The sequence below is a fragment of the Aotus nancymaae genome, unplaced genomic scaffold, assembly GCF_030222135.1.
Source record: "Aotus nancymaae isolate 86718 unplaced genomic scaffold, 86718_ANA_hifiasm-v0.15.2.pri h1tg000017l, whole genome shotgun sequence".
Classification (NCBI taxonomy): Eukaryota; Metazoa; Chordata; class Mammalia; order Primates; family Aotidae; genus Aotus; species Aotus nancymaae.
Genome location: NW_026988429.1, coordinates 415,419 through 441,775, shown reverse-complemented (window position 1 = coordinate 441,775; position 26,357 = coordinate 415,419). Strand labels below are relative to the sequence as shown.

General features: G+C 45.5%; 1 protein-coding gene across 1 annotated transcript; it reads right to left on the bottom strand.

Moving 5' to 3' along the window:
- Positions 1-7: 7 nt before the first annotated feature.
- Positions 8-26,125, bottom strand: ACTG2 (actin gamma 2, smooth muscle). Its single transcript, XM_012452203.3, has 9 exons — positions 26,028-26,125; positions 17,210-17,371; positions 16,229-16,357; positions 11,679-11,789; positions 11,323-11,407; positions 6,006-6,167; positions 4,172-4,363; positions 3,114-3,295; positions 8-229 (listed from the first exon to the last, which is right to left on the bottom strand). The coding sequence occupies exons 2-9, from the start codon at positions 17,333-17,335 to the stop codon at positions 86-88; spliced, it is 1,131 nt and encodes a 376-aa protein (XP_012307626.1). The 5' UTR covers positions 17,336-17,371; positions 26,028-26,125; the 3' UTR covers positions 8-85.
- Between the last annotated feature and the right edge of the window lie 232 nt (positions 26,126-26,357).

Genomic DNA, 26,357 nt, shown 5'->3' with positions numbered 1-26,357 from the left:
AGAGAAGTAAGGCTTGTAGGTTTTAATGTTTCATGACTGGTAACAGAGTAGTCTCAAGGGGATCCTTGGAGAACCTGTTCTGAGTTTAGAAGCACTTCCTGTGGACAATGGAGGGCCCTGCCTCATCATACTCAGGCTTGCTGATCCACATCTGCTGGAAGGTGGAGAGAGAGGCCAGGATAGAGCCCCCAATCCAGACTGAGTACTTCCGCTCTGGGGGAGCAATGATCTGCAAAGAACAAATGTGGTGAATCATGATCAGTCCCCAAGGGAATAAGCAAGGTGATCCAAAAATCTACTTATCCCAGAGAAGAGCAGCCCCATGGTCAGAAAAGAACAGGAGAAACATTGTGATAGATTAGATTATTGCTCAAAAACTTCACTTCCTCACCCTTCCTTTATTCCCTCCATGGGAAGCGTGCACTGCTCCATGTGACTCTGGACTGGGCATTGTGTTTGCTTTGGCCAATGGGATATCAGCAGACATAACACAAACAGGGGCTTGAAATATGCTTGTGCACTTGGGCATGTTCTCTTTTTTTAAAAAAAAAGATTTTTTTTTTTTTTTTTTTTTTTTTTTAATAGAGACGAGGTTTTACCATGTTGGTCAGGCTGGTCTCTAACTTCTGACCTAGTGATCTACCCACCTCGGCCTGCCAAAGTGCTGGGATTACAGGTGTGAGCCACTGCGCCCGGCCTGGGCATGTTCTCTTGCTCTGCCATCTTCATGAGAAGAGCTGCCCCTGGGGAGCAGCTAGCCCTTCAGCCTGGGCCCATTAATGAGAAATATGGTCTTGACCTGAGCTGGCTGGACCTGCACTTAATGTAATGTAAATGCTACTATATAATGCTCTGCTACTTAATGCAGAGCCACTTATTTAGCCAAGCCTGACCTTGATCAGCTAAGTCCCAGCTAACCCACAGATGCATGAGCAATAAATGCTCCCTGTTATGTGCCCCTGATATTCCATAGTTGTTTGTTACTCAGCAATAGCTGATTGATACAAATATCTATAAGAGGAACCTTGTTATGTTCTTGCCTGGAGTTTGGATGCATGGACAAGTTGGGCTGGGCTTCCTCCATTCCTGAGTATAAACCAGTCTACCTAAACCCTGTTTTGAGCTATTGGTTATCAGCCAGTTATATCTCAGAAGTTCTCAAATTTATATCTACATTGTTCATGCTTTCCACTAGGAATCCTGGGCTTAGCTTTTAGAAATTGGTTGTCATGTCAAACAACTTTGAACTCCACCTAAAAGGGGACCCAGAAGGACTATGATTCTTCAACTACTTTTCCAGTTTTTGAAGGGTATAAGAATTCAGTGCTAGAACGAACCAGATAATAAATTGTTTTTTTTCTGTCTCCTTAGAATCTCTTTACGTATTCCCCAAATTGCAGAGATCATGGAATTGTAGAGTAAGAAGGATCTTAGAAGTCATTTTATTATCCAGGCAGACAAAAGTCACCTAAATGCTCCTTAGACAGATTATTTCAAGGATTGGGAATGCACAGCCCCTAAGAAGGTAACAAATTTTATTGTTGGACACTTCTCATGAGAAAACTCTGGCTGCTCTTAGGCTGGTGGTTCTAAATATGAGCCCCACGCCCACCCCAAATCTCTTCTTCCATGTCCCTGAGACTTGCCTCATCTCCCCCAGTTCCCCTATACAAATCCTGCTGTCCAATTTGGATACGTGCTTATATAAGCACACACTCACCTGGACACGTTTGCTCCTTCTACCTCCTCTGCTTGGAGTGTCCTTTCCCTTCCGCTTTTATTTAGGTTGTCCTGGTATTGATCATGTTTACTAATTAGATCCTAAACCCCATGAAGGCTGGCACATACTGTTAAAGTCAGAGCAATGGCCCATGAATTAGGAAATGGATCAGATCACTGGTGGTTGCTTATCAGTGTAGGTAACAGGGGCAACTCAGACTTGTTGGACCAGAATCTGGGGGTAAGGCTAGGCGTGGTATCCTGACACAGTCCTGGTAAAAAGGCCCTGCCCCAGGCCTGGCACGATGCTCTCCATAGGACAGGCCTCAGTAATGCACCACTCCTTTGGCTCTGTGTGAGAAGAACCAACAAGTTCTCACCAGTTTCCTGCTGGTCTGCTCCATTTCTCTGTGATGAACACCATCTGTCAGGCAGGGGGAGGCCCGGGGCAGCCTTCCTTCATGGAGGTTCTTAGAATATTGACTGAGAACACATTTCCTCACATCAGGCCTACTCCCAAGAGACCAGCTTTATTGTGAGACTGTAACTTTCAACCAATGTGTTATTTCTATTCCCAACTCTTTCTCTAAAACTGTTAGTAGCAAAGTTCGTAGAATGAGCTAAAAATGTCTGTGTGACTGCTTGGAGACCAGAAGCAGGGGAGAAGCTCCCATCCCACAGATGCCCAGGAGGCAAGAGGCCCTCTTGGGAGGCAGTCTGAGGAAGGCCATGGCCAAGATGGGACAGTAGATCAGAGATGTCCAGGAATCAAGGAATGTCCCTGCTGAGTTTGAAGCGGAGCTGGCCCTATGACCAAACATCCACTCTTTGGAACTTTTACCCTCCTCTGGAGCAATAAAGTTTAAAGATACCATAGGGTGACCTCCTTCTTTTCTTTCCCTGTCCTGTCTCCTGATTTCCTTCTTAACCCTCTCAATGTTCTCTTTATTTATTTATTTTTAGAGACAGGATCTATCTGAATTTATATTTAGAGACAGGCTGGAGTGCAGTGTCACAGTTAGAGCTCATTGTGGCCTTCAACTCCTGGACTCAAGTGATCCTCCCACCTTGGCTTTCCAAAATGCTGGGATTTTGGATTTTTTATCCAGGTGTGCGCCATTACACCTGGATAATATTCTCATCATCCCAAATTCTTTCAGCCTCTTCCTGTGTGACATTCCTGTGATTGTGTTTGAGATTCATGCTAAAAGGGTCTTCAGCCATCAATGCCCAAAGAACATAATCTCCTAGGATGAAATTGGCTCCAGTCCAGGATGATACTGAACCCAGGAGACCAGCAAGTTACTGGGCCTAGCAGCCTGCCTCTGAGGAACTCCCAGATAGGCAAGATTTTATACAAAGAACATGATGAAGGGAACTGAGGCAAGACCCACCTTGATCTTCATGGTACTGGGGGCCAGGGCTGTGATCTCCTTTTGCATCCTGTCAGCAATGCCAGGGTACATGGTGGTGCCCCCAGAGAGGACATTGTTGGCATATAAGTCCTTACGGATGTCAATGTCACACTTCATGATGGAATTGTAGGTTGTCTCATGAATTCCAGCCGACTCCATGCCTAGTGGAGATTACAATATCTAGTCAACAGGCATCACTTCATAAATATGCACACCATTCGCTCTTCAAATGACCCTTCTTTGATTTTGCAACTACCCTAGTTCAGAACCTTAATACTTCCCAAAAGGATTATAAGATTAGACCTCCTACCTGGCCATGGCCTTTCCTTTATTGTCCCTTGTTCTGATTATCATCTGCCTGGTCTCCTTGCCTCTAGTCTTTTTTTATTTTTTGAGACAGGATCTCACTCTGTTGCTCAGGCTGGAGTACAGTGACACAATCATGGCTCACTGCAGCCTTGATCTTTGGGACTAAAGTGATTCTTCCACCTCAGCCTCCTGAGTAGCTGGGACCACAGGCATGCACCACCATGCCCTGCTAAATTTTTTATTTTTCATAGAGATGGAGTTTTACCATGTTGCCCAGGCTGGTCTTGAACTCCCAGGCTCAAGTGACATGACTGCCTCCGGCTCCCAAAGTTCTAGGATTACAGGCATGAGCCACTGTGCCCAACTGCCTCCAGTCTTTTATCCATGCAATATGATTCCACACTGTAGATAGAGTAATCTTGCTAAAGTACAACCTGACCTTGCTACATTGCTGTCTACAAACTTTCTGTGTTTTAACCTCATTCTTAGTTTCATGTTATATTTCTTGTTCTGCTTTTCCTGTATCTTGATTTCCTTTTCCTTTTATTTAAAATGAGACTTTCTCTATTTAAAAAAAATATGTTTTTGGCCCTTCCTAGGAAAATGTGAGGTATGATTATATCATTAACAAAGTGTCCATGACTCCTGGTGTTTCTCTCTCCATACCTCACCCAGCCCTCCACCCTCCCCTCCTGAGCGATTGGCAGGGACTGTGGGTAGCATCTCACCAATGAAGGAAGGCTGAAAGAGGGTCTCAGGGCAGCGGAAGCGCTCATTGCCAATGGTGATAACCTGCCCATCTGGCAGCTCATAGCTCTTCTCCAGGGAGGAAGAGGAAGCTGCTGTGGCCATCTCATTCTCAAAATCCAGGGCCACATAACACAGCTTCTCCTTGATGTCTCGCACAATTTCTCTCTCAGCTGGAAGGAGCAGCAATGACAGCAGGTGAATACTGAGCTCTGTTAGTTTGGTTGTCCCATTTTAACCTCCATGAAAACCTCCTTCTCACATCTACTTTATCCATTTTTTTTTTTTGAGATAGAGTCTCGCTCTGTCGCCCAGGCTGGAGTGCAATGGCGCAATCTCGGCTCACTGCAACTTCCCCCTCCTGGGTTCAAGCGATTCTCCTGCCTCAGCCTCCTGAGTAGCTGAGATTACAGGCACCCGCCACCACACCCAGCTAATTTTTGTATTTTAGTAGAGACAGGGTTTTACCATGTTGGCCAGGCTGGTCTCAAACTCCTGACCTTGTGATCCTCCCACCTAGGCCTCCCACAGTGCTGGGATTACAGGTGTGACCACTGCAACCAGAATTTTTTTTTTTTTTTTTGAGATAGCATCTCCCTCTGTCACCCAGGCTGAAGTGCAGTTGTGCTATCTTGGCTCACTGCAACATCCACCTCCTGGGTTCAAGCAATTCTCCTTCCTCAGCCTCCCAAGTGCTGGGATCACAGGTGTGCGCCACCACGCTTGACTAGCTTTTGTGTTTTTAGTAGAGACAGGGTTTCATCATGTTGGCCAGGCTGGTCTAGACCTCCTGACCTCAAGTGATCTGCCTGCCTTGGCCTTCCAAAGTACTAAGATTAGAGGCATGAGCCCCATACCTGGCCTCACAACTACTTTAGATTCAGTCATAGGATAATGATAAACTTGCCCCTGAAGAGGGTCAAGGATCACTCCATCCAATCTTAATTGTTCTACTCCTCTTTCTAAAGAGGGAGTCTCAAATCTTTATTCCCAAGCAGGACTTTGCATAAGATTTCTGACAAAGCCTTAGGCCTTCCTGGGGACTTTGCAGAACACATTTCTGGTCTAGACTCAGACTTAGATATTTGATCTTACAGAATCTAGAGAGGCTCCCACCTAAAAACGTCTGTTGTCCAGGTGGGCCACATGACACCTTCCCCTTAGCAATTCGGGCCTTGCTTATTCCATTTGTCCTCAAACCATAGGTGCCCCTAGGTAATGAAATGTATCAGCAGATCTTCACTACCATTCAACCCTTTGGAAACTAGCCCTAGTCCTGGTGTGGACATGGACAGAGGCAGCTGGTCACTGGGGAAGGAGGGACTGTTTCCATGACTATCTGGTCTTTTTTTTTTTTTCTTTTTGAGACAGAGTTTCGCTCTTGTTGCCCAGGCTGGAGTGCAATAGCGCAATCTCGGCTCACCGCAACCTCTGCCTCCCAGGTTAAAACAATTTTCCTGCCTCAGCCTCCAAAGTAGCTGGGACTACAGGCATGCATCACCATGCCTGGCTAATTTTTGTATTTTTAGTAGAGACAGGGTTTCTCCATGTTGGTCAGGCTGGTCTTGAACTCCTGACCTCAGGTGATCCACCTGCCTCGGCCTTCCAAAGTGCTGGGATTATAGGCGTGAGCCACCACGCCTGGCCAACTATCTGGTCTTATCCAGAGGCCCAGCCCCAGCTTAAGACCTCCCAGTCTATCTTAGGAGAGTTTAAAGACACAGAGCAGCAGATTTCTCATTGGTCCTGAGAACCTCTGGTCCTAAACCAGATTGGTTCTCAGCTCCAGTCAGAATCAGGAAAAGGGCTGGATACCTGTGGTCACAAAGGAATAGCCTCTCTCTGTGAGGATCTTCATGAGGTAGTCCGTGAGGTCGCGGCCAGCCAGGTCCAGGCGCATGATGGCATGGGGCAGGGCATAGCCTTCATAGATGGGGACATTGTGGGTGACACCATCCCCCGAATCCAGGACGATGCCTGTGGACAGAGAGGATCAGCCTTATAAAAATCTCATTCTTGTCTTTCACCAGTCTTTTTATAGCACTGTTACCAATGAGCTCTGACTACTATATTTTCCTTTAGCAGTTAAGAATATTCACTCACCATGAGAATCATCAATCATACTTTTTATTTTTTATGTATGTCAACTTTTTTCCCCCAAATGAGACTGTAGGCCTCTGGAAGGCAAGTAAAATGTGTCCTTTTCTTGTATTTCTTGAAACACATTACTGGTAATGCATACTTGTCAATTTGCATTAAATCTATACTGCATATTCTTATAGTGAAATTGGATAATTTTCACATCCTTCAGGTCTCTAACACATAAGCCCATACAGTCTGAATGTTAGATTTGGAAGGGGTTATGAAACCCAGTCAATCTGAAAAAAGTAACATTCTCTACTGACGAAACTTTTAGTTAACTGTGACAGGAAGTAAGAGTTTCTAACATAAGAAACCCTTCCACCCTTCCTTCCTTCCTTCCTCCCTCCCTCCCTTCCTTCCTTCTTTCCTTCCTTTCTCCCTTCCTGGTAATATATACCCTTCCTTCTTTTCTTTTTCCTTCCTTCCCTCCTTCCCTCCTTCTTTCCTTCTTTTGAGATGAGGTCACTCTGTTGCTCAGGCTACAGTACAGTGGTATAAACATGGCTCACTGCAGCCTCAACCTTTTGGATTCAGGTGATCCTCCCACCTCAGCCTCCTGGGTAGTTGGGACTAGAGGCATGCACTGCCACGCCCGGTTAATTTTTGTATTTTTTTTTTTTTTTTTTTTGGTAGAAACAGGGTCTTGCTATGTTGCCCAGGCTGGTCTCAAACTCCTGGCTCAAGCAATCCACCCGCCTTGGCCTCCCAAAGTGCTGGGATTATAGGCATGAACCACGTTCAACCTCATATTTCTTTTTTTTTTTAAATAATCTTTTTTTCTTTTTTTTTTTGCACATAAGGTCAGTGGAGACAGCCTCATATTTCTTAATCCAACAGCCACATCATAACTGATGAGAAAACACTACAGTATCACCACTATTATTTAATGTTGTCCAGGATGTTCTAACCAATTGCAGTGAAACAGAAAATAGAAATAAGAGGTATGACTCCCAAAAGGAAACAAAATTGTCATTATTTGCAGATAATGTGGTTTTATATAGAAGACCCAAGAGAATCAACTAAGAAACCATTAGACCTAATTAGATGGTTCAGTAAGGGCCAGATGTAAAATAAATGTCCATAAACCAGGAACTTACTCTTGTACAAGGATCTGAATCATGGCATATTTTATAATAAAAATTAGAGGCAACCTAAAGCTCCAGCAATAGATATATGGTAAAATAAATAAATAAATAATGAAACCGTCATACAATGACTACCACGTAGCCATTAAACATGATGTTTGCAACAAAACAAAGTGCAGGGTCAGGTGCAGCGTCTCACGTCTGTAATCCCAGCACTTTAGGAGGCTGAGGCGAGTGGATCACCTGAGGTCAGGAGTTTAATACCAGCCTTGCCAACATGGTGAAGCCCCATCTCTACTAAAAATACAAAAATTAGCCAGGTGCAGTGGCTCACGCCTGTAATCCCAGCACTTTCGGAGGGTGAGGTGGGTGAATCACGAGGTCTTGAGCTCAAGACCATCCTGACTAACACAGTGAAACCCTGCCTCTACTAAAAATACAAAAAATTAGCTGGGCGTGGTGGCACATGCCTGTAGTCCCAGCTACTTGGGAGACTGAGGCAGGAGAACCGCTTGAACCCAAAAGGTGGAGGGTGCAGTGAGCTGAGATCACGCCACTGCACTCCAGCCTGGGCAACAGAGCGAGACTCGTCTCAAAATAAATAAATAAAGAGCCAGGTTCAGAGGCACGTGCCTGTAATCCCAGCTACTCAGGAGACTGACACAGGAGAACTGCTTTAACCCGGGACATGGAGGTTGCGGTGTATCAAGATCGTGCCACTGCACTCCAGCCTAGGCGACAGAGCAAAACTCCATCTCAAAACGAAAACAAAAGCAAAAATAAAAGTGCAAAGTGCAAGATACAAAACTATATAAGCCATGCATTTCTGCATCACTGTCCTTATCACATGCAGTGAAATTATCTTTTACTTTTGTCTACCTCCCACTAAACTGTTAGCTCCATAATGGCAAAGTCTGTTTTATTTGTCAGTGTATGCCCATGGCCTGGTGCCATGTTTGGCACATTGTAGGGAGTAATGGAAAATATATGATGGATAAATGTATGGATAAATCGGTAAATACATGATGAATGAATGTTTAAACAATGCTTATGGAAGCTGTCAAGTCCCTATTAAAGACCATCTTATTTTGAGATTTCCTCTGTTATCCCAAGCACACTTCTGTACCAAGGCCACATACAGTCATGTCCACATAATGATATTTTAGTCAACTGTGAACCAGATACACAATGGTGGTGCCATAATATAATGAAGCTGAAAAAGTCTTATTGCCTAGTGACATCACAGCTGATGTCACGCCATAGGGCAACGCTTTACTCACGTTTGTGGTGATGCTGGTGTAAACCTACTGCGCTGCCAGCTGTATAAAAGTACAGCACATACATTATGTACAAAATACTTGATAATGATAATAAATGACTATGGTACTGGCTTATGTATTTCCTATACTATCCTTTTTTTTTTTTTTTGAGACAGGGTCTCACTCTGTTGCCCAGGCTAGAGTGCAGTGGTGAGATCTCGGCTCACTGCAGCCTCTGCCTCTTGGGCTCAAGCAATTCTCCAGCTTCAGCCTCCTGAGTAGCTGGGACTACAGGCATGAACCACCAATGCGTGGCTAGCTTTTTGCATCTTTTGTAGATACAAGGTCTAGCCATGTTGCCCAGGCTGGTCTTGAACTCCTGAGCTCAAAGAGATCTGCCCACCTTGGCCTCCCAAAGTTCTGGGATTACAGGCTGAGCCACGGTGACTGAGCCACCCTGCCCAGCCTCTTATACTATGTTTTAAATCATTGTTTTAAAGTGTAGTCCTTCTACTTATTGAAAAAAATGTTGACTCTAAGGCCGGGCATGGTGGCTCACGCCTGTAATCCCAGTACTTTGGGAGGCCAAGGTGGGTGGGTCACTTGAAGTCAGGAGTTCGAGGCCAGCCTGACCAACATGGAGAAACACTGTCTCTAGTAAAAAATACAAAATTAGCCGAGTGTGGTGGCTCACGCCTGTAATCCCAGTACTTTGGGAGGCCAAGGCAGGTGGGTCACTTGAAGTCAGGAGTTCGAGGCCAGCCTGACCAACATGGAGAAACACCGTCTCTAGTAAAAAATACAAAATTATCCAGGTGTGGTGGCTCATGCCTGTAATCCCAGCTACTGGGGAGGCTGAGGCGGGAGAATTGCTTGAACCTGGAAGGGGGAGGTTGCGGTGAGCCAAGATCGTGCCATTGCACTCTAGCCTGGGCAACAAGAGCAAAACTCTGTCTCAAAAACAAAAAAGTTGACTGTAAAACAGCCGTAGGCAGGTCCTTCAGGAGATAAGGAGGCATTGTTATCATAGGAGATGACAGCTCCATGCATGTTATTAACCCTGAAGACCTTCCAGTGGGGCAAGATGTGGAGATGAAAGACAGTGGCATTGATGATCCTGGCCCTGTGTAGGCCTACGCTAATGTGTATGTTTTAGTTTTTACCAAAGAAACTCTAAAAGTAAAATAAATAAATACATTTAATAGAAAAAAGCTTGTAGAATAAAGAATATAAAGAAAGAAAATATTTTTGGCTGGGTGCGATGGCTCATGCCTGTAATCTCAGCACTTTGGGAGGCCAAGGCAGGCAGATCGCTTGAGGCCAGGAATTCGAGATCAGCCTGGCCAACATGGTGAAACCCTGTCTTTACTAAAAAAAAAAAAATTAAATAATTAGTCAGCCATGATGGCATGCTTCTGTAGTCCTAGCTACTCGGGAGGTTGAGGCGCTAGAAAAAAGAAAATATTTTGTATTACTGTTATTATAAAAAAAGTAAAAATGGTTTTAAAAATTAAAAAGTTTATAAGGTAGAAAAAGTTATAGTAAGCTTAAGTTAATTTATTATTGAAGAAAGAATAAATATTTTTTTTTGAGATGGAGTCTCACTCTGTTGCCTAGGCTGGAGTGCAGTGGTGCGATATCGGCTCACTGCAACCTCCGCCTCCCGGGTTCAAGCGATTCTCCTGCCTTAGCCTCCCAAGTAGCTGGGATTATAGGTGCTGACCACCAAGTCCAGCTAATTTTTGTGTTTTAAGTAAAGATGGGGTTTCACCATGTTGGCCAGGCTGGTGTCGAACTCCTGACCTCATGTGATCCACCCACTTCGGCCTTCCAAAGTCCTGGGATTACAGGCGTGAGCTACGGCACCCGGCCAAGAATGATATTTTTATAAATGTAGTATAGACAATGTCTACAGTAGTGAACAGTAATGACCTAGGCCTTCACATTCTCTTACCACTCACTTGCTGACCCACCTAGAGCAACTTCTAGTCTGGCAAGCTCCATTCATGGTAAGTGCCCTATACAGGTGTACCACTTTTTATCTTTGATACCATATTTTCACTGTAACTTTTCTATGTTTCAATATGTTTAGCTATACAAATACTTAACCATAGTGTTACAGCTGCCTACAGTATTAGCTATAGTTAAATGCTATAAAGGTTTGTAGCCTGGGAGCAATAGGCCATGCCATACAGGCTGGGCATGTAGAAGGCTACAGCATCTGGGTTTGTGCAAATACAATCTATGATGTTCCCACAGTGATGAAGTCACCTAATGACACACATTTCTCAGAACCTATCCCTGTCATTAAGCAATGTGTAACTGCACTTACATTTTCACCACCACAAGTTCTCCTCTTTCTGCTTCATGAAGCAGAAACATTCCAGTATTGTTGGAATGTCTGTATGTGTATAAGCTCCTGGAATGACTACTGTGAAGGAAACAGTTCTCACTGGATGTTTTTTCCAACTATACCAGGTTGAGTCACATTTGGCATTCTGCATGGGCATTCTCTTCTCCCTAAGCAAGATTTTGCCTGGACTTCATCTGTCCCTTTTATTCTTCTGAGCAGGAACCTCTGCCAGACCCCAACTTTTCCCTACCTCCCCCGAAGTCAGGAAAGGAATGAATTACAGGATTACTCACCTGTCGTGCGGCCGGAGGCATAGAGGGAGAGCACAGCTTGAATGGCAACATACATGGCAGGGACATTGAAGGTTTCAAACATGATCTTAAAGGACAATGAAGAATAAAAGATTATCTGGCAAAAATCACAGCACTTGTTGGCCTGTAGAATGGTTTTCAATCTCATTAAGGGCAGGAACTATGACAGTTTGGTAGTTCTTTATTCTATGCCCACTCCCCTAGGGCCTAGCATGGACTATGGACATAGCAGGTCCTCAAAGAGTTCTGTTGCATTGATGTTTGAAGGGGAGAAAGTATCTGACCAAGCATCCATGTTGCATTCTTGTGCCAGTGCTCAAGTCTTCCTGGCTTCTTACCTGGGTCATCTTCTCCCTGTTGGCCTTGGGATTTAGGGGAGCCTCTGTGAGCAGGGTAGGGTGCTCTTCAGGTGCTACACGCAGCTCATTGTAGAAAGAGTGGTGCCAGATCTAGTGGAGACAAGAGCCAGATGAACCTGGCAGACTCGCAATGGGCTAGAAAATTCTGATTGACATTCCCATGCTGGGAGAGTGTGGCACCATGTTACACTGGATGGGGTGGATCTGGAGGGGAGAATGGTCAGCCCTGGACATTTCTGATTGACATTTAAAGGGTATATTCCTTCTTAACAGGGCCCCACCCAGGACTCAGACCTGGAACCAGTATTTCCTATGTGTTATTATTTGACCTTTCCTCTTCTTCACTCTACTACAGGCTTTCCCCTGCCTTTGTGCCCTGAGTGATGCAAGGCACATTGCATCACTCCAGTATTCATTGCTTTCTGGCTTCTGGCGATATTTGGCTGATAGAAGATACCTGCTGGAGACTGGAAAGTAGGAGGGCAAAAGATGTCAGGATATATCTCCTGAAAATGGCGTGGCCCTCCAGGAGCACAGTTCCTGTTGGGCAGCCCCTCTTCCAGAGCCCAAGCTCTCACTAAGCTCCAATGACACTGCCCTCATCACCTGGCCCCTTCATGTTTAGGGGTGTGAGAGCTCCCTCTGTTGCTGGTTTTTGAGTGCCTCAACATCCCTTTGTAGTTGTCTTAACGCTATGCACACTTCTCTGTAGGACATTCATTTAACCAGTTGTAAAACCCCAGCTGAGTATACACGTCAATCAATTTCTAAAGCCCAGCTGAGTGTACACTGTCTCCTGCTGAAAATCTGACAGAGACAATCTTGGGCTCAGTTTTCACTGTCTATTATTGGCCAGGCCAGTGCTTTAAGCAGGGTTTCTCATTGCAGTACTATGACATTTTAGGTTGGATAATTCTTTGTTGTGGGGGGCCAACCGGCATCCCTGGTCTCTATCCACTGGATGCTAGCAGCAGCTTTCCAGTTGTGACAATCAAAAATGTTTCCAGATATTACCAAATGTCCTTTGGGAAGCAAAATCATCCTGGTTAAGAACCACTGCTTAGCCTGAGCAACATAGTGGGGGCCTATCTCTACAAAAAGATAAAAAATTAGCTGGGCATGGTGGCACCTGCCTTTAAACCCAGCTACTCAGAAGGTTGAGGCCGGAGGATTGTTTGATCCCAGGAGGTCAAGGCTACAGTGAGCTCTGATCACGGCACTGCACTCCAGCCTGGGTGACAGAGTGAAACCCTGTCTCAAAAATAAAAATAAAAAAGAACCACTGTTTTAGAGGAAGTTAATTTCTTCCCGTGTCCAGTTCCCTCTTCAGTGATCAAGTACGACCGAAAAGGAGTCTTTCAGAGGGATTGGGCAAAGTGTAGCAAGAATGTGGAGCTTTGGTTTCCTCAGAGGTGAGGCACAGGGTCATTTGATGCCACTGGACCCATGTGTTTATGGATCCCCAGGTTTTGTGCTAAGATGGTGGTAAGTGTGTTGAGGGCAGATATGAATCAGACATGGTACCCAATTCTTAGTTGCAAAGTCCAGAGGGGAGAAAAATGGTCAAAAAGACCAAAACAAACAAAGAAAAACACAAGCCACATTTTAAATGAAGGAAGAGGTAGAGTAATTCATTATCTGAGGGATTTAAACAGGCCTTGAGGGCAAAAGAAGGTCTCCAGAGGCTGCTGTGAAAGGCATCCCAGGCAGAGAGAATGTTGAATAGTCCTTTCTTCCTCTCTGGTGTTGGAAGTTTCATTTATTATATATTTCCCCTTCACCTTTTTGCTGGTGCCAAATTGTTTTAACTTTACAATTTATACTGTATTTTATTATCTCTCCCTTCATAATTTTTAAAATTCATTTTGTTCTCATAATTTTTGCTTATTTATTTCTGCAAACATACTTTATAATTATGTTGCATAATTTTTATTGGAATGCAATGAGCGTATAAATTAATTTGAGGACATTTGACACTTTTACCCAATTCAGTTTTTCTTTTAAGGCACTGTGTGTGTGTGTGTGTGTGTGTGTGTGTGTGTGTGTGTGTGTGTGTGTGTGTAGTTATTTATTTATTTATTTTGAAATGGAGTTTCGCTCGTGGTTGCCTAGGCTGGAGTGCAATGGCACAATCTCTGCTCACTGCAACCTCTACCTCCCAGGTTCAAGTGATTCTCCTGCCTCAGCCTCCCAAATAGCTGGGACTACAGGCATGCGCTACCATACCTGGCTAATTTTGTATTTTTAGTAGAGACAGGGTTTCACCCTGTTTCCCTTGCCCAAGCTGGTCTCGAACCCCGGACCTCAGGTGACCCACCCACCTTGGCCTCCCAAAGTGCTGAGATTACAGGCATGAGCCACCGCCCCAGGCCTTTTTTCAAAAAATTTTAATTTTTGATAGAGTCTCACTCTGTTGCCCAGGTTGCAGTGCAGTGATACGATCTTGGTTCACTGAAACTTCTGCCTTGTGGGTTCAAGTGATTCTCCTTCCTCAGCATCTGGAGTAGCTAGGACTACAGGTGCCCACCACCATGCCTGGCTAATTTTTGTATTTTTAGTAGAAACGGGATTTCACCATGTTAATTGGCCAGGCTAGTCTCAAACTCCTGGCTTCAAGTGATCCACTTGCCTCAGCCTCCCAAAGTGCTGGGATTACAGGCATGAGCCACTGTGCCCAGCCTTAAGGCACATAATATATTTTTAAGGGTTTCTTTAGAGTTCACACATTGTCACTGCTATGAATAAAATATTTTGTCTATTATGTTTTCTTTCCTTCCTTCCTTCCCTTTTTATTTTTTTTGAGACAGGGTCTCACTATCACTGAGGCTGGAGTGCAGTGGTGTAAACACAGCTCACTGCAGCCTCCATCACCTGGGCTCAAGTGATCCTCCTGCCTCAGCCTCTTGAATAGCTAAGACCACAGTCATGTGTCACCATGCCCAATGAATTTTTAAACTTTTATTTTGTAGAGATAGGCTCTCACCATGTTGCCCAGGCTGGACTCAAGCTATCCTCTTGCCTTGGCTTCCCAAAGTGTTGGGATTAAACTGCATCTGCCTCTATTATGGGTTTTTTTTTTGTTTTGTTTTTGAGATGGAGTCTCACCCAGGGTAGAGGTGCAGTGGCGTGATTTTGGCTCACTGCAACCTCTGCCCCTGGGGTCAAGGGATTCTCCTGCCTCAGCCTCCCAAATAGCTGGGAGGTGCCCACCACCATACCCAGCTAAATTTTTTTATTTTTAGTAGAGACGGGGTTTCACCATGTTGACCAGGCTGGTCTCAAACTCTTGACCTCGTGATCCACCCGCCTCAGCCTCCCAAAGTGCTGGGATTACAGGCATAAGCCACGGCACCCAGCCTATTATGTTTTTAGATTAGATACTGTTAGATAAATATGAATCATATGTGTCACTTATTGAGCACATAAGTATGTTCCATGCCTTGGGATTATACTAAGTATTTACCTAATTCAATCTCCAAAGCAACCTAATGCACAAAGTATTTTTATCTTCACTTTACAACTGGGAAAACTAAGACTTATAGAGTGGGATTTGCACCTGGATTTCCTGCCATTGCCTCTAATGTCTGTGCTCTTCCCCACTCCACTGTATAACGTGAAATCTATTGCATTTTATGTGCAGTACTTATCTCACATCGAGTGACTCAATCTAGGATTTAGAGAAAAGTGTAAGTGAATTACAATGAGGAATTCAAATAGACATTCCTCATTTCCAGTTATAGTCTGCTCAATAAGCCCTATATCACATTTCCAAAGACAGTCATTGCAGAAATAAGAACTAGCCAACTCAGCAGAGTTAATCAAAAGAATATTAGAAAGGCTCTATTAGCATTTTGCACACATAAGTTTGTTTATCATGAGCTCCACCATTTAAAAATTCCTCTCCCCCTCCCCACCATATTTTCTTAAACAAAAAGGCTTCTGAAACCCTGAGAGAGTTCTACTTAAAAATTTTCACTGGAGACTCATCATCATAATCTAACATCAGTTCACCTATGTGAAGTCATAACGGGGAAGATAAAAATGAAAGATGGCTGTTTGCCTCTCTTGAGGCAGTGCCAGCATTTTAAAGAAGGGTTGAGCACTGGCCTGAGTAAATATTACAGGAAAAGATGATCCTGGGGATTAGGCGGGGACATGTCCCCTGATGCCAAGACAGGGAGTTAGGAACCCACTGTTGGTTAATGAAGAGCTACTGAAGATTTCTGAGGAGGTTAGTGACATGAGCTGACCTGTGTTTAGAAAGATCAGCTTTGCAGCAGTGTAGAGAATTAATTTGGTGAATGAGGGCAAGAGACCAAGAAATCAGCCAGGAAGCCATTGTAGTAGTCCAGGGAGAGATGTTGGCAGCCTAGGTTGGAGAAATGGTTGTGGGGCTGAAAAGAAAGGAAAGACAGAAGTGAGAAGCATTTTAGGGGAAGAGTTGACAGAGCACAGTGGCCTGTGGATACGAGGGTCGTGATGACGGGTGATCTTTAAAGCAGGCTTATTAAGGGGGAGTCTACAGATACCTTCTCCATGTCATCCCAGTTGGTGATGATGCCATGTTCAATGGGGTATTTGAGAGTTAGGATCCCTCTCTTGCTCTGAGCCTCATCCCCCACGTAGCTGTCTTTCTGGCCCATTCCCACCATCACACCCTGCAATGCAAAGAGAAGAGAAATGAATTGGCTGAGAGCTCCACACAGAGGGATTCAGGTACTGGAAGGTCTCTGAAGGATGAGGATGGAAAACATAGCCTTTCTTCCCCTAGAAACAGGATAGCAGGAGACAGAATGGAGCAGATGTCAGTGAGTATGGAGGTGACAGGAAGAGAAGGTGGAGGATTTCTTGTGGGTTGGCCTTTCTTCTTTCTCTTCCGACAATGTTGTTTTTTGAGATAAAACAAGCCACACCCATATACTTCTTCCCCTCATCCTACTACACACAGATACACAGACACACACACAAATACACACACACACACACAACTTGTACACTTACCCTCCTCAAATCCCCTGTGCCTGCACTTTTAGATCTCCAAATCTTTGTATTCTCTCCACCCGCTGAAATCCTTCTAATTCTCAGGTATTCCTTTTTCTGTGATGCCTTCCCCTTCCTGTGAAATATTTTGCCTCTATTATAGCCCATGATCTCTGGTCAGTTATGTGTATTTCTTCACAAAGTGCAGATTTCTTGAAGGTAAGAGGCTTGTTCAGTTGTATACAATTTAACTTTTCCAAACCTAGCAACTTCCCAAATTTAAGCCGATTGTAATGGTGTCATTGTGTGCCTGATAGATATTGGTTTTGGCACTGGATATTTCTATTTAAAGGGTCCTGCTCTATCAGTTAATCAGAAAAGAACTCCCTACACCTGGTGTGCATGCACGCGCACACACACACACACACACACACACACTCCCCTAACCCTAACCCCCAGCTCAACGGAGTATCCACAGAGCAGTGCTTACTCCTAGTGGCTCAAAGCCTGGCATCTGGATGCACACACACCTGGTGGCGAGGGCGGCCCACGATAGAGGGGAAGACAGCCCGGGGGGCATCATCTCCTGCGAAGCCTGCCTTGCACAGGCCAGAGCCATTGTCACACACAAGCGCAGTGGTCTCCTCTTCACACATGGTGTGTGTGGCCGAGTGAGCTGGGGACTGGAGCACCTTGGGGTTTGGGGGAGAAAAGAACTAGTCAGCCACTTGTCAAATCAGTTTGGAGACAGTTTCTTGCCTTTGGGGCCTGACCCTACCTGCAACCAGGGCACATTTCCAGGAGGGACAGTCATGGGCTTGGCCTCCCACTCTCTGGCAGTTGAACTTCCTCCCTCTATCCTGAATTGAGAATTGTGTCCCCCCAAAAATTCATGTTGAAGTCCTAACCCCCAGTACCCAGAAGGTGACTGTATTTGGAGATAGGGTCTTTCAAGAGGTAATTGAGTTAAAATGAGATTAATGCAATATGGCTGTCATCCAATATGACTACTCCACCAGGATGGGTGTCTTTATAAGAAGAGGAAATTAGGATCCAGATGCATGCAGAGGGTAGGCCATGGGAGGACACAGTGACAAGGCGGCCATCTATAAGCCAAAGAAAGAGGCTAAAAGTTCTGGAAGGATACCTAGCAAACCGATCATCATAATTACCTCTGGGAGTGTGGAGAGGGACTGAGAGGGGAAGTGCTGGGTTATATCTATAATATTTTAGTTTTTTTAACAAGGAAGCTGCATTTGCATATAGCTTATATAATTAAAATCCAATAGTGTAACATACCACTAAAGAAAAAAATAGGCAGTGGTTATACATAGGTGAAACGTACACTTCTAAGGGTAGAAGCACCTTGACGAGGAAGGAGCACTCTGGGAGGAGAGAGGAAAAGAAGGGACTCCACCATGGGACTCACTGTTTGCTGCCTCAACAGATGGGGACAACAGAGAATTCCCTCCCCCATGCTGAGATCTGAGTTAGGATGGATGCAAACTAATGAAGAAATTAACTTTCCCAACATCTGCTGCACGCATTCTTTCTCTTTTTCTCCCTTTTTTTCTTCCTTCATCTTTTTCTTTCTCTTTCTTTCTTTTGAGTTACAAACAACATCTGACAAATTCCTGGCATTTGGGGCTGAAGGAGAAGCACCAGAGCCTCGGATTTCCTCCTCACCTGGGAGGACCCAGTGGGGTGGGGCAGAAGCAGGGAAGGCCCCAGCTGAGGGGCCAGGGAGGCAGACTTCCAGAAGTCCAGAGACAGAGGCGCCAGGCACAGAAAGAGAAGGCTGGCTGAAGATTTATCTGGAATATAGGACCACAGGTGCCTGTGTCATGGAGTGGGGAGAGGGGAACTTCTGAAACCTGTGACCTGGGCCCCACATGGCCTTGTGCAGAAGCTGAACAGAGAAGACCATGACCGAAGCAAAGAGGAGACAGCACCACAGGCCTAAGAACGTGAGGTCTGAAGGCTAGGCAGAGACTGAGCAGAAGCTTGTTAACAATTTGAAGACTAAGGCCAGGCATGGTGGCTCACGCCTGTAATCCCAGCACTTTTGGAGGCCGAGGTGGGTGGATCATGAGGTCAGGAGTTCAAGACCAGCCTGGCCAAGACAGTGAAACCCTGTCTCTACTAAAAATATAAAAATTAGCTGGGCGTAGTGGCGGGTGCCTGTAATCTCAGCTACTTGGGAGGCTGAAGCAGAGAATTGCTTGAACTTGGGAGGCAGAGGTTGTGGTGAGTTGAGATCACGCCACTGCACTCCAGCCTGGGTGACAGAGCAAGACTCTGTCTCAAAACAAACAAACAAACAAACAATTTGAAGACTAAAAGGAAGCCTTTCCCAGTTATGTTCAAAGCAGGGCTCACACTAGGGGAGAGGCCTGCTGTGACTTCTTAAATCCAGCTTTGCCTCTGTCTGTGTTGATCCTTATGTCTCCCATGGCCCCAGTGATGAGTCCTTACTCTTTCAACCAGCCCACAGAGTTCAGAGTAGGATATCCTTCTTGATAAAGCCACGTGCTAAGCAATAATACAGTTAGGTGTATTTGCAGCTGCCTCAGTCAGTGTCAGTGAGGAGGCAGCAATATGTCTCAGGGCTCTACTCTTGATCCTTTCTCATGACATTTTTATAAATGAATTGGATGAAAATATACAGCACAGGTTGATCAAGTTTTCAAATAAAACAGTTGGAATAGAGAGTAATATTAAATACACTGGGTGAAAAAATAAAAAAATCCAAGAAGATCTCAAAAAGCAGAGAAAATGAGCTGAATCAAACAAGTTTTTTTTTTCTTTTTTTGAGATGGGGTCTTGCTCTGTCACACAAGCTGAAGTGCAGTGGCAAGAACACAGCTCACTGCAGACTCGACCTTCCGAGCCCAAGCTATCTTTTCATCTCAGTCTCCCAAGTAGCTGGGACTACAGGCATGCCCTACCATGCCTGGCTGATTTAAAAAAAATTTTCTGTAGAGACAGGGTCTCCCTCTGTTGCCTAAGCTGGCCTTGAACTCCTGGGCTCAAGTGATTCTCCTGTCTCAGCCTCCCAAAGTGCTGAAATTACAAGTGAGCCACCACACACAGCCAAGGTTAAATGTGATAAAATGAATATGAATTCCTATATTGTGGGTTTCAATAACCAAACTATGAAAGCTCTTGTTTAGCCTCTGTGAGCAGGACTTGGTGTCTTGTCGACTCTCAGCAGTATGCCATGGCAGGATAAAATCTACCTCTGCCCTTAGCTGGGGTACTGTGTGTATTTCTTGGGGCCACCCTTGCTGGCAAAGGTATGGAGAAGTGGCTTCACATTCACTGCTGGTGAGTGTCAAATTGTACTACTTTTCTGAAAGGGAATTTGAAAATACTTATTAAAAGCCTTAGATATACATACCTTTTGACTCCACAAAAGTACTTTTAAGAATCTATCTTTGTGAAACAGTCATGGGTGAATGAAAAGATTTGGCCTGTTTTTCACACCTTTGTTTAAAATGATCAAAATCAGGAACAATCTCAATATCAAAAAAAGTTACTGAATAATAAATAAGTTGACTTGTAAACTAATTGCTAGAAGGAAGGAGAAACTAAAATAATGCAATAGAAAAAGTGCAAGTTGCTTTGGTAGGTGAAACAGCAGTATGTTCAGTGTTTCCATTTTTGGTAAAAATGGATTTTTAATTTTAAAAAACATGGAGTCTTCCACATATATTATCTATTTAATCCTCAAAACAGCCCTGAGAGAAGATATCTTTAATTCCATTACATAGATTTGGAAACCAAATCTCAGAGAAGGTAAAGAACTTAGCCAGAGATCCCCTCACTGAGAAGAGGCTGGGAGAGGCAGGCCTGGCGCCCACTGAGGACACTTCCCAAGCCTGAGATGTGCCTTCCTTGCTACTTGGGGGAACCGTCATAACTTCTCCATGTTTGGTGTTTTTGCTTCAGCCTGTCTCTCCAGAGCTGTTGGCAGCAAACACCCTAAAACAAAAGGGTCTGTGTTCTTTTCTCTCTATGAAATGGAGTCCCTCCTGTGCCAGGGCCATGCCTGGATTTACTTTTACAGCCCAAACACCTAACTGGCTGTTTAACACATAGGCGGTGCTATGGCCTGAATGTTTGTTGCCTTCAAAACTCATGTTGAAATTTAGTTACCTATTTTAACAGGAGGGCTCTGCCCTCTTGAATGGATTAATGTCCTCCTCAGGAATTTTATATATATATATATATGGGCTAATTTGGTCCCTTCTTGCTCTCTCTTGCCCTTCTGCCACATGAGGGCACAGCAACAAGGCGCCATCTTGGAAGCAGACTCTGGGCTCTCACCAGACAGACACTGAATCTGCTGGTGTCTTGATCTTGGACTTCCCAGCCTCCAGAACTTTGAGAAATAAATTTCCGTTGTTTATAAATAACCCAGTCTCACATATTCTGTGGTAGCAGCAAACATGGATTAAGACAGTAGGTGTTCAATAAATGTTGAATGACAATCTCGCCATATGAGTGGCCTTCTACCAGAGCTGGTGTGCGCTGCCCCTGGGATCCCCGAGTCACCGCAGTCCAGCCTCATGATGGTTCCATCACAAGGGCCTGACTTACAGTCACATGGCACAGTTTTCTCTCCAAGCTGGCCAGTGAACAGCAGTCTTGCCCTGTTCTAGCAGGTGGTCCACCTTGAGGGAAAAGCAACCGCCAAAGTGAGGAAGTAGCCAAAGAGGCAAAACTGTACTCCGTGACTGTCTCCCTCTAGGGTCCCCTCAGCATCCCTCTCCTGTGTAACTTACAGTTCAAGCCTGTCTGGCTTTTCAATGAGCCCTTTTGTCTCTCTCCCCAACCTCACTCTGGCATTTCCCACACACAGAAAGAGAGCCTGGGACTTTGTTTCCAATGCAGAGCAGCAGCTGAGACAAGCCACAAGGCGACTTGAAGCTGTCAACAACGCTGTTCTGCAGCACTTGAGGTGGCTTGGAGTCCGCTGTTTTGAAGGCAAAACCCAATGCAAAGTAAGGGCAGGGAAGGCAGGGGGAGGGCTGGCGGAGCTGAGCCTCTGAAGGGCCTCATGCTGCTCTGGGAAGGAGTTCACCCTGGAGCTAGACTCCTGGACCGTCTCTGCCAGGGGAAATTCTAAACTTTCCTCAGCTGCTTTCTGGTAATTTGTGGCTAGACTCGAGCATGTCAGCTGAACCAGAGCCAAAGTCACTGTGGTTTCCTGGGGTCACAACCACTCCATGCTGGCAGGGAGCAGAGAGAGTTGTTCTAGCTCTTTCAGCATGAACGACAGCTGGGCTTCATTGAAGCTCTCACTGACTCAGGAATGAAGCTTTTATTCCTCTTGCCCCAAAGGTGGCCAGAAACCAAAGACAAAATGAGTGCAAGTCATTTGCTCACTCACCCGTCTCCCTGGCCACCCCAAACCCAATGTGAGGGCAGAGCTGTTAAAATCCACCCTCCCCAGCACCTGGAAGGAGACAAGTTTGGCTCTGGAACTCCTCTCACTGCTCCTTCCTTTACCCTCTTCTCCCTCCTGGCACCCCCTTCCACAGCCCAGTCCCTTCGTCCTTTCCTCGGCCTTAGTTTCCTCCACTAGAAAATGGAAATGATGGTGTCTCTCTCACAAGATAATGGAATGAAATGAAGGTGCCATAGACACTGTAAATCAGGGTAGGCAAACTCTGCCTGTTTCTGTATGACCTATATCTCAGAATGTTTTTATTCTTTTTTTTTTTTTTTTTGAGACGGAGTCTCGCTCTTGTTACCCAGGCTGGAGTGCAATGGCGCGATCTCGGCTCACCGCAACCTCCGCCTCCTGGGTTCAGGCAATTCTCCTGCCTCAGCCTCCTGAGTAGCTGGGATTACAGGCACGCGCCACCGTGCCCAGCTAATTTTTTTGTATTAGTAGAGACGGGGTTTCACAATGTTGACCAGGATGGTCTCGATCTCTCGACCTCGTGATCCACCCGCCTCGGCCTCCCAAAGTGCTGGGATTACAGGCTTGAGCCACCGCGCCCGGCCAGAATGTTTTTATTCTTTTTCTTTCTTTCATTCTTTTTTTTTTTTTTTTTTTTTTTGAGAGAGATAGGGCCTCACTCTGTCACCTAGGCATTGAGTGCAGTGGCACCATCAAGCTCACTGCAGGCTTGAACTCCTGAGCTCAAGGATCCTTTCTCCTCAGCCTCCCCAGTAGCTGGGATGGCAGGCATGTGGCTGGCATGGCCACTACATTCTACTAATTTCAAAAAAATTTTTTGTAGAGACAGGGTCTTGCTGTATTGCCCAGGCTGGTCTCAAACTCCTGGCCTCAAGTCATCCTCCCAAAGTGTTGGGATTACAGGTGAGAGCCACTGCTCCCGACCCTATATGTTCAAATGGTTGAGAAAAGACAAATAATATTTCATGATCCATGGAGATTATATGGCATTCAAATCTCAGAGTTGAATAAATAAAGTTTTACCGAAACACAGACACACCCATTCACTTTCATATTATCTATGGCTGCTTTTGTTACAATGATAGAATTCAGCACTTGTGACAGAGACCTTCAGGCTCTGAAAGCCTAAAATATTCACTATCTGGGCCTCTACAGAAAAAGTTTCTCAACCCCTGTCGTCAAGGGCTGCAAAGAATAATAATTCTTATTAATCTTTCTTACTCTTCTCCATCAAAACTTGCTCCCAGGATGAAGCCTGTCATATTGAAAGGAATTGAATGATCCATTTCACACATCAATGACTATTGAAAATTGAATTTATGTCAGTTCTCAAAGACAGTTTCATTCTGACAGAAAATATTAGGCCTAAAAGGAAGGCCTATGCGATGATGAGATTTCAAACAATAGTTGGGGACAAGTTTTTGGGTGAGAGCTTCAAATGACATGTGAGCAGCTGCCTCTCTGCCTTTCATTATTTGCCTACACGTATATACAAACCATCAGAAACCCTGGCAGGGAGAAATCATCTATGAAAAACACTGCCATGGTGGAAAACTCTAAAAGCCCCTCTAATTAACTTTGGGGTATCGTCACTGGGTTCATATACATACATGAGTTCAATTAAAAACAACTCTGCTGAGTAATATTTTGGATCCTCCAGAATTTGTCGTGGGTGCCCTCTCTTCTGGCTGTTACCCAGACTCCCATTCACTCCCCTGGTTCCACTCCTATTCAGACCCTTCTCTTGAGTTCTAGACCTGCAGAGCCTGCTGTGCATCTGCCCCCCAACCCACCAGTACCCCAACTCCACACCTTCAGGACTGCTCTCCTCATCATCAGCCTCTGCCTGGAGCCTCGCTCAGAGACTCCCACCACCCACCCTGTGCCCACACCCAATGCCCTTGTGCCACCCTCTTCACTCCCAACCTACCACCAGCCCCTCTTACTTCTACCTCCATGCCACTCATGCCACCAGCTCGGGACCAACACATGCTGCAGTAGCACTCTTGCCCTGTTCCAGTCCACTCTCCTTACAGCTGCCAAAGCAGCCCCTTCAACAGACACCCTCCAGATTAAAACCCTTCCGTGGCTCCCCATGGCCTGATCCTTCAGAGTCTAAAGCCTTTGTAATCCAGCCCTGCTAACCTCTCTGAATTTAGTTTTATCTGATTCCTGCCTTGCCATCTAAATTCAGTGGAGTTGAGCCACTTGAGTCCCAAAGACCATGCTTCCTCTTTACCAGGACTACCTTACTTCAGCACCCAGCTCAAGCACCTCTTTCTTCAGGAAGTCTTCCCTGATAACTCCTGGGCTGAGTGATGGGCTCCTTCTGGCCTTTACCCCTTTCATGTACTTATTTGCTCCATGGTTCTCATCTGTTTATCTGTCTCTTCCAGTAACTGCAGAAGCCCCTCCACTGTCCCTAAGGAGGAGGGATAGTGCCTGGTCCACAATAAGTGCTCAATAAACGTTGGCGGAATGTGGAAGAGGAAAGAGGAAAGCTATCTCACCCCAAGGTCATGATGTCACACTGTCCATCCTGTTTTCTCAGGCCTGGCATGTAGCATTTTACTGCTTATTGCAGTTTCTCTAGGACCCATCCATCTGTCACAGGAAGCTCTGCCTCTGTTCAGCCCAAGGGTTAGTATTAGAGTCCAAACCCACATTCAAGTAATCGAAGTGAGCACTTAGAGCCTCCCTGTACAAGGTGTCTTCCCAGACCAGCAGCCTCAGCATCACCTGGAGCTTGTTAGAAATTCCAAGTATCAGGCCTGATCTTGGCCTACTGGAATCAGAATCTGGGGTGGGGCATAGGGCAATCTGTTTTAACAAGCCCTCCAGGTGATTCTTAAAGTTTGAGAATTCAGGCCGGGCCCTGATAGCCTTGAGCTGAGTGCTGTATATATGCATTCTCTCATTTAATCCTCACACCATCGCCAAGTAGATATTATTCTTGCCCCCATTTTACATGTGAGGAAACTGAGGTCGCTCAGTAACTTGGTTAGCCTGGCAGTTTGCCTTCAAGGCCTGCACCGCCACACCAGCCTGCCTCATCTGTGAAGAGATGCTAGTGAATTCTGATGCCGAACGTGGAAGTGGCCCCTTAGTCTCATCTTCCTCTTAATTCTTTGTGCATGTGTGTCTGTGTGTGTTGGGTGGGTTGTGGGGAGTAATGACATCCGTAAATCGTTTCACAGTTGGGTGTGAGTCTTTTGGATGAGTGGCTGAATGTCTCTAGGCCTCAAGAGCCTCATCAGAGAAGAATGAACTAGACAGGTCCCAAGTTCCTTCTACCCTAAAACCTCATGATGCTACAGGGCAAGTGGGATTTTCCCCATCCCCCAATGATCCTAGAGTCTTCAAGGACTGCAAAACCCCTCCATTCTCCTCAGTCAAGCACAAATCAGCAGACAGAGAGAGACCCACATGGGAACTGAAGAAAATACCCTCCCATTCCCAGCACAGACATTTCAGGGACTAAACCGCTCACAGGCACCAGAACCACTGTTGGCTTTGACTCAAATATTCTGAAAAGAAGCTGTTTTTCTGCAAAGTATCTGATCCCCTAAAACAGCCTCCCAGACATTCTGACCCAAGACAAAGGACATCAGGGTGTGGATCTGCACTGGCCCTGGGGAGCAGGGCTAGTAGAATCTGCAGGCATTATATCCCACCAGCCCCTAGTCTGAGGCAGGGAGCACAGTTCCAAGCTGCCCCAGCCCAAGGATGTCCCATGGCCAGAGATGCCTTTTCCCAGCAGGCCACAGTATGCTTGCAGGTGCCGCTGCCCACCAAGGGCCCTGGCGTGTGATCTGGACCAGCGTCACAGAAGCCAGGCCAATCTGAAGGCACCTCCCGCACCCAGGAGGCCAGGCAGCCCGGAAAGGAAGAGACAGCAAAAGCCGTACAGTACTCACTGAGGGTATGAGAGGTTCTTCTCCCAGTGACTGAAGGCTGGTGTGTCTTTGGCATGAATACCAGAGCAATATAAAACCCCAGAGGCGGATCTTCTTTAAACAAAGTCCCTAAAAAGGCCAGCTGACGGTGTGTTAGCAATATTACCATATAAGGTGGTTTTTTCAATAAATCGCCTTGGGGGTAGGGAAGGGGGGTGGATAGAGTGAATTATCATTTGAAAAATGTATGCAAAAGGACTCAGTGGCAACAGCCCCGGTGCTGGTAGATTTGTTCCTTTTATGCTGCACTTGCATAAACAAAACTCACACCAGGCCTTATAAGCTTCCCAG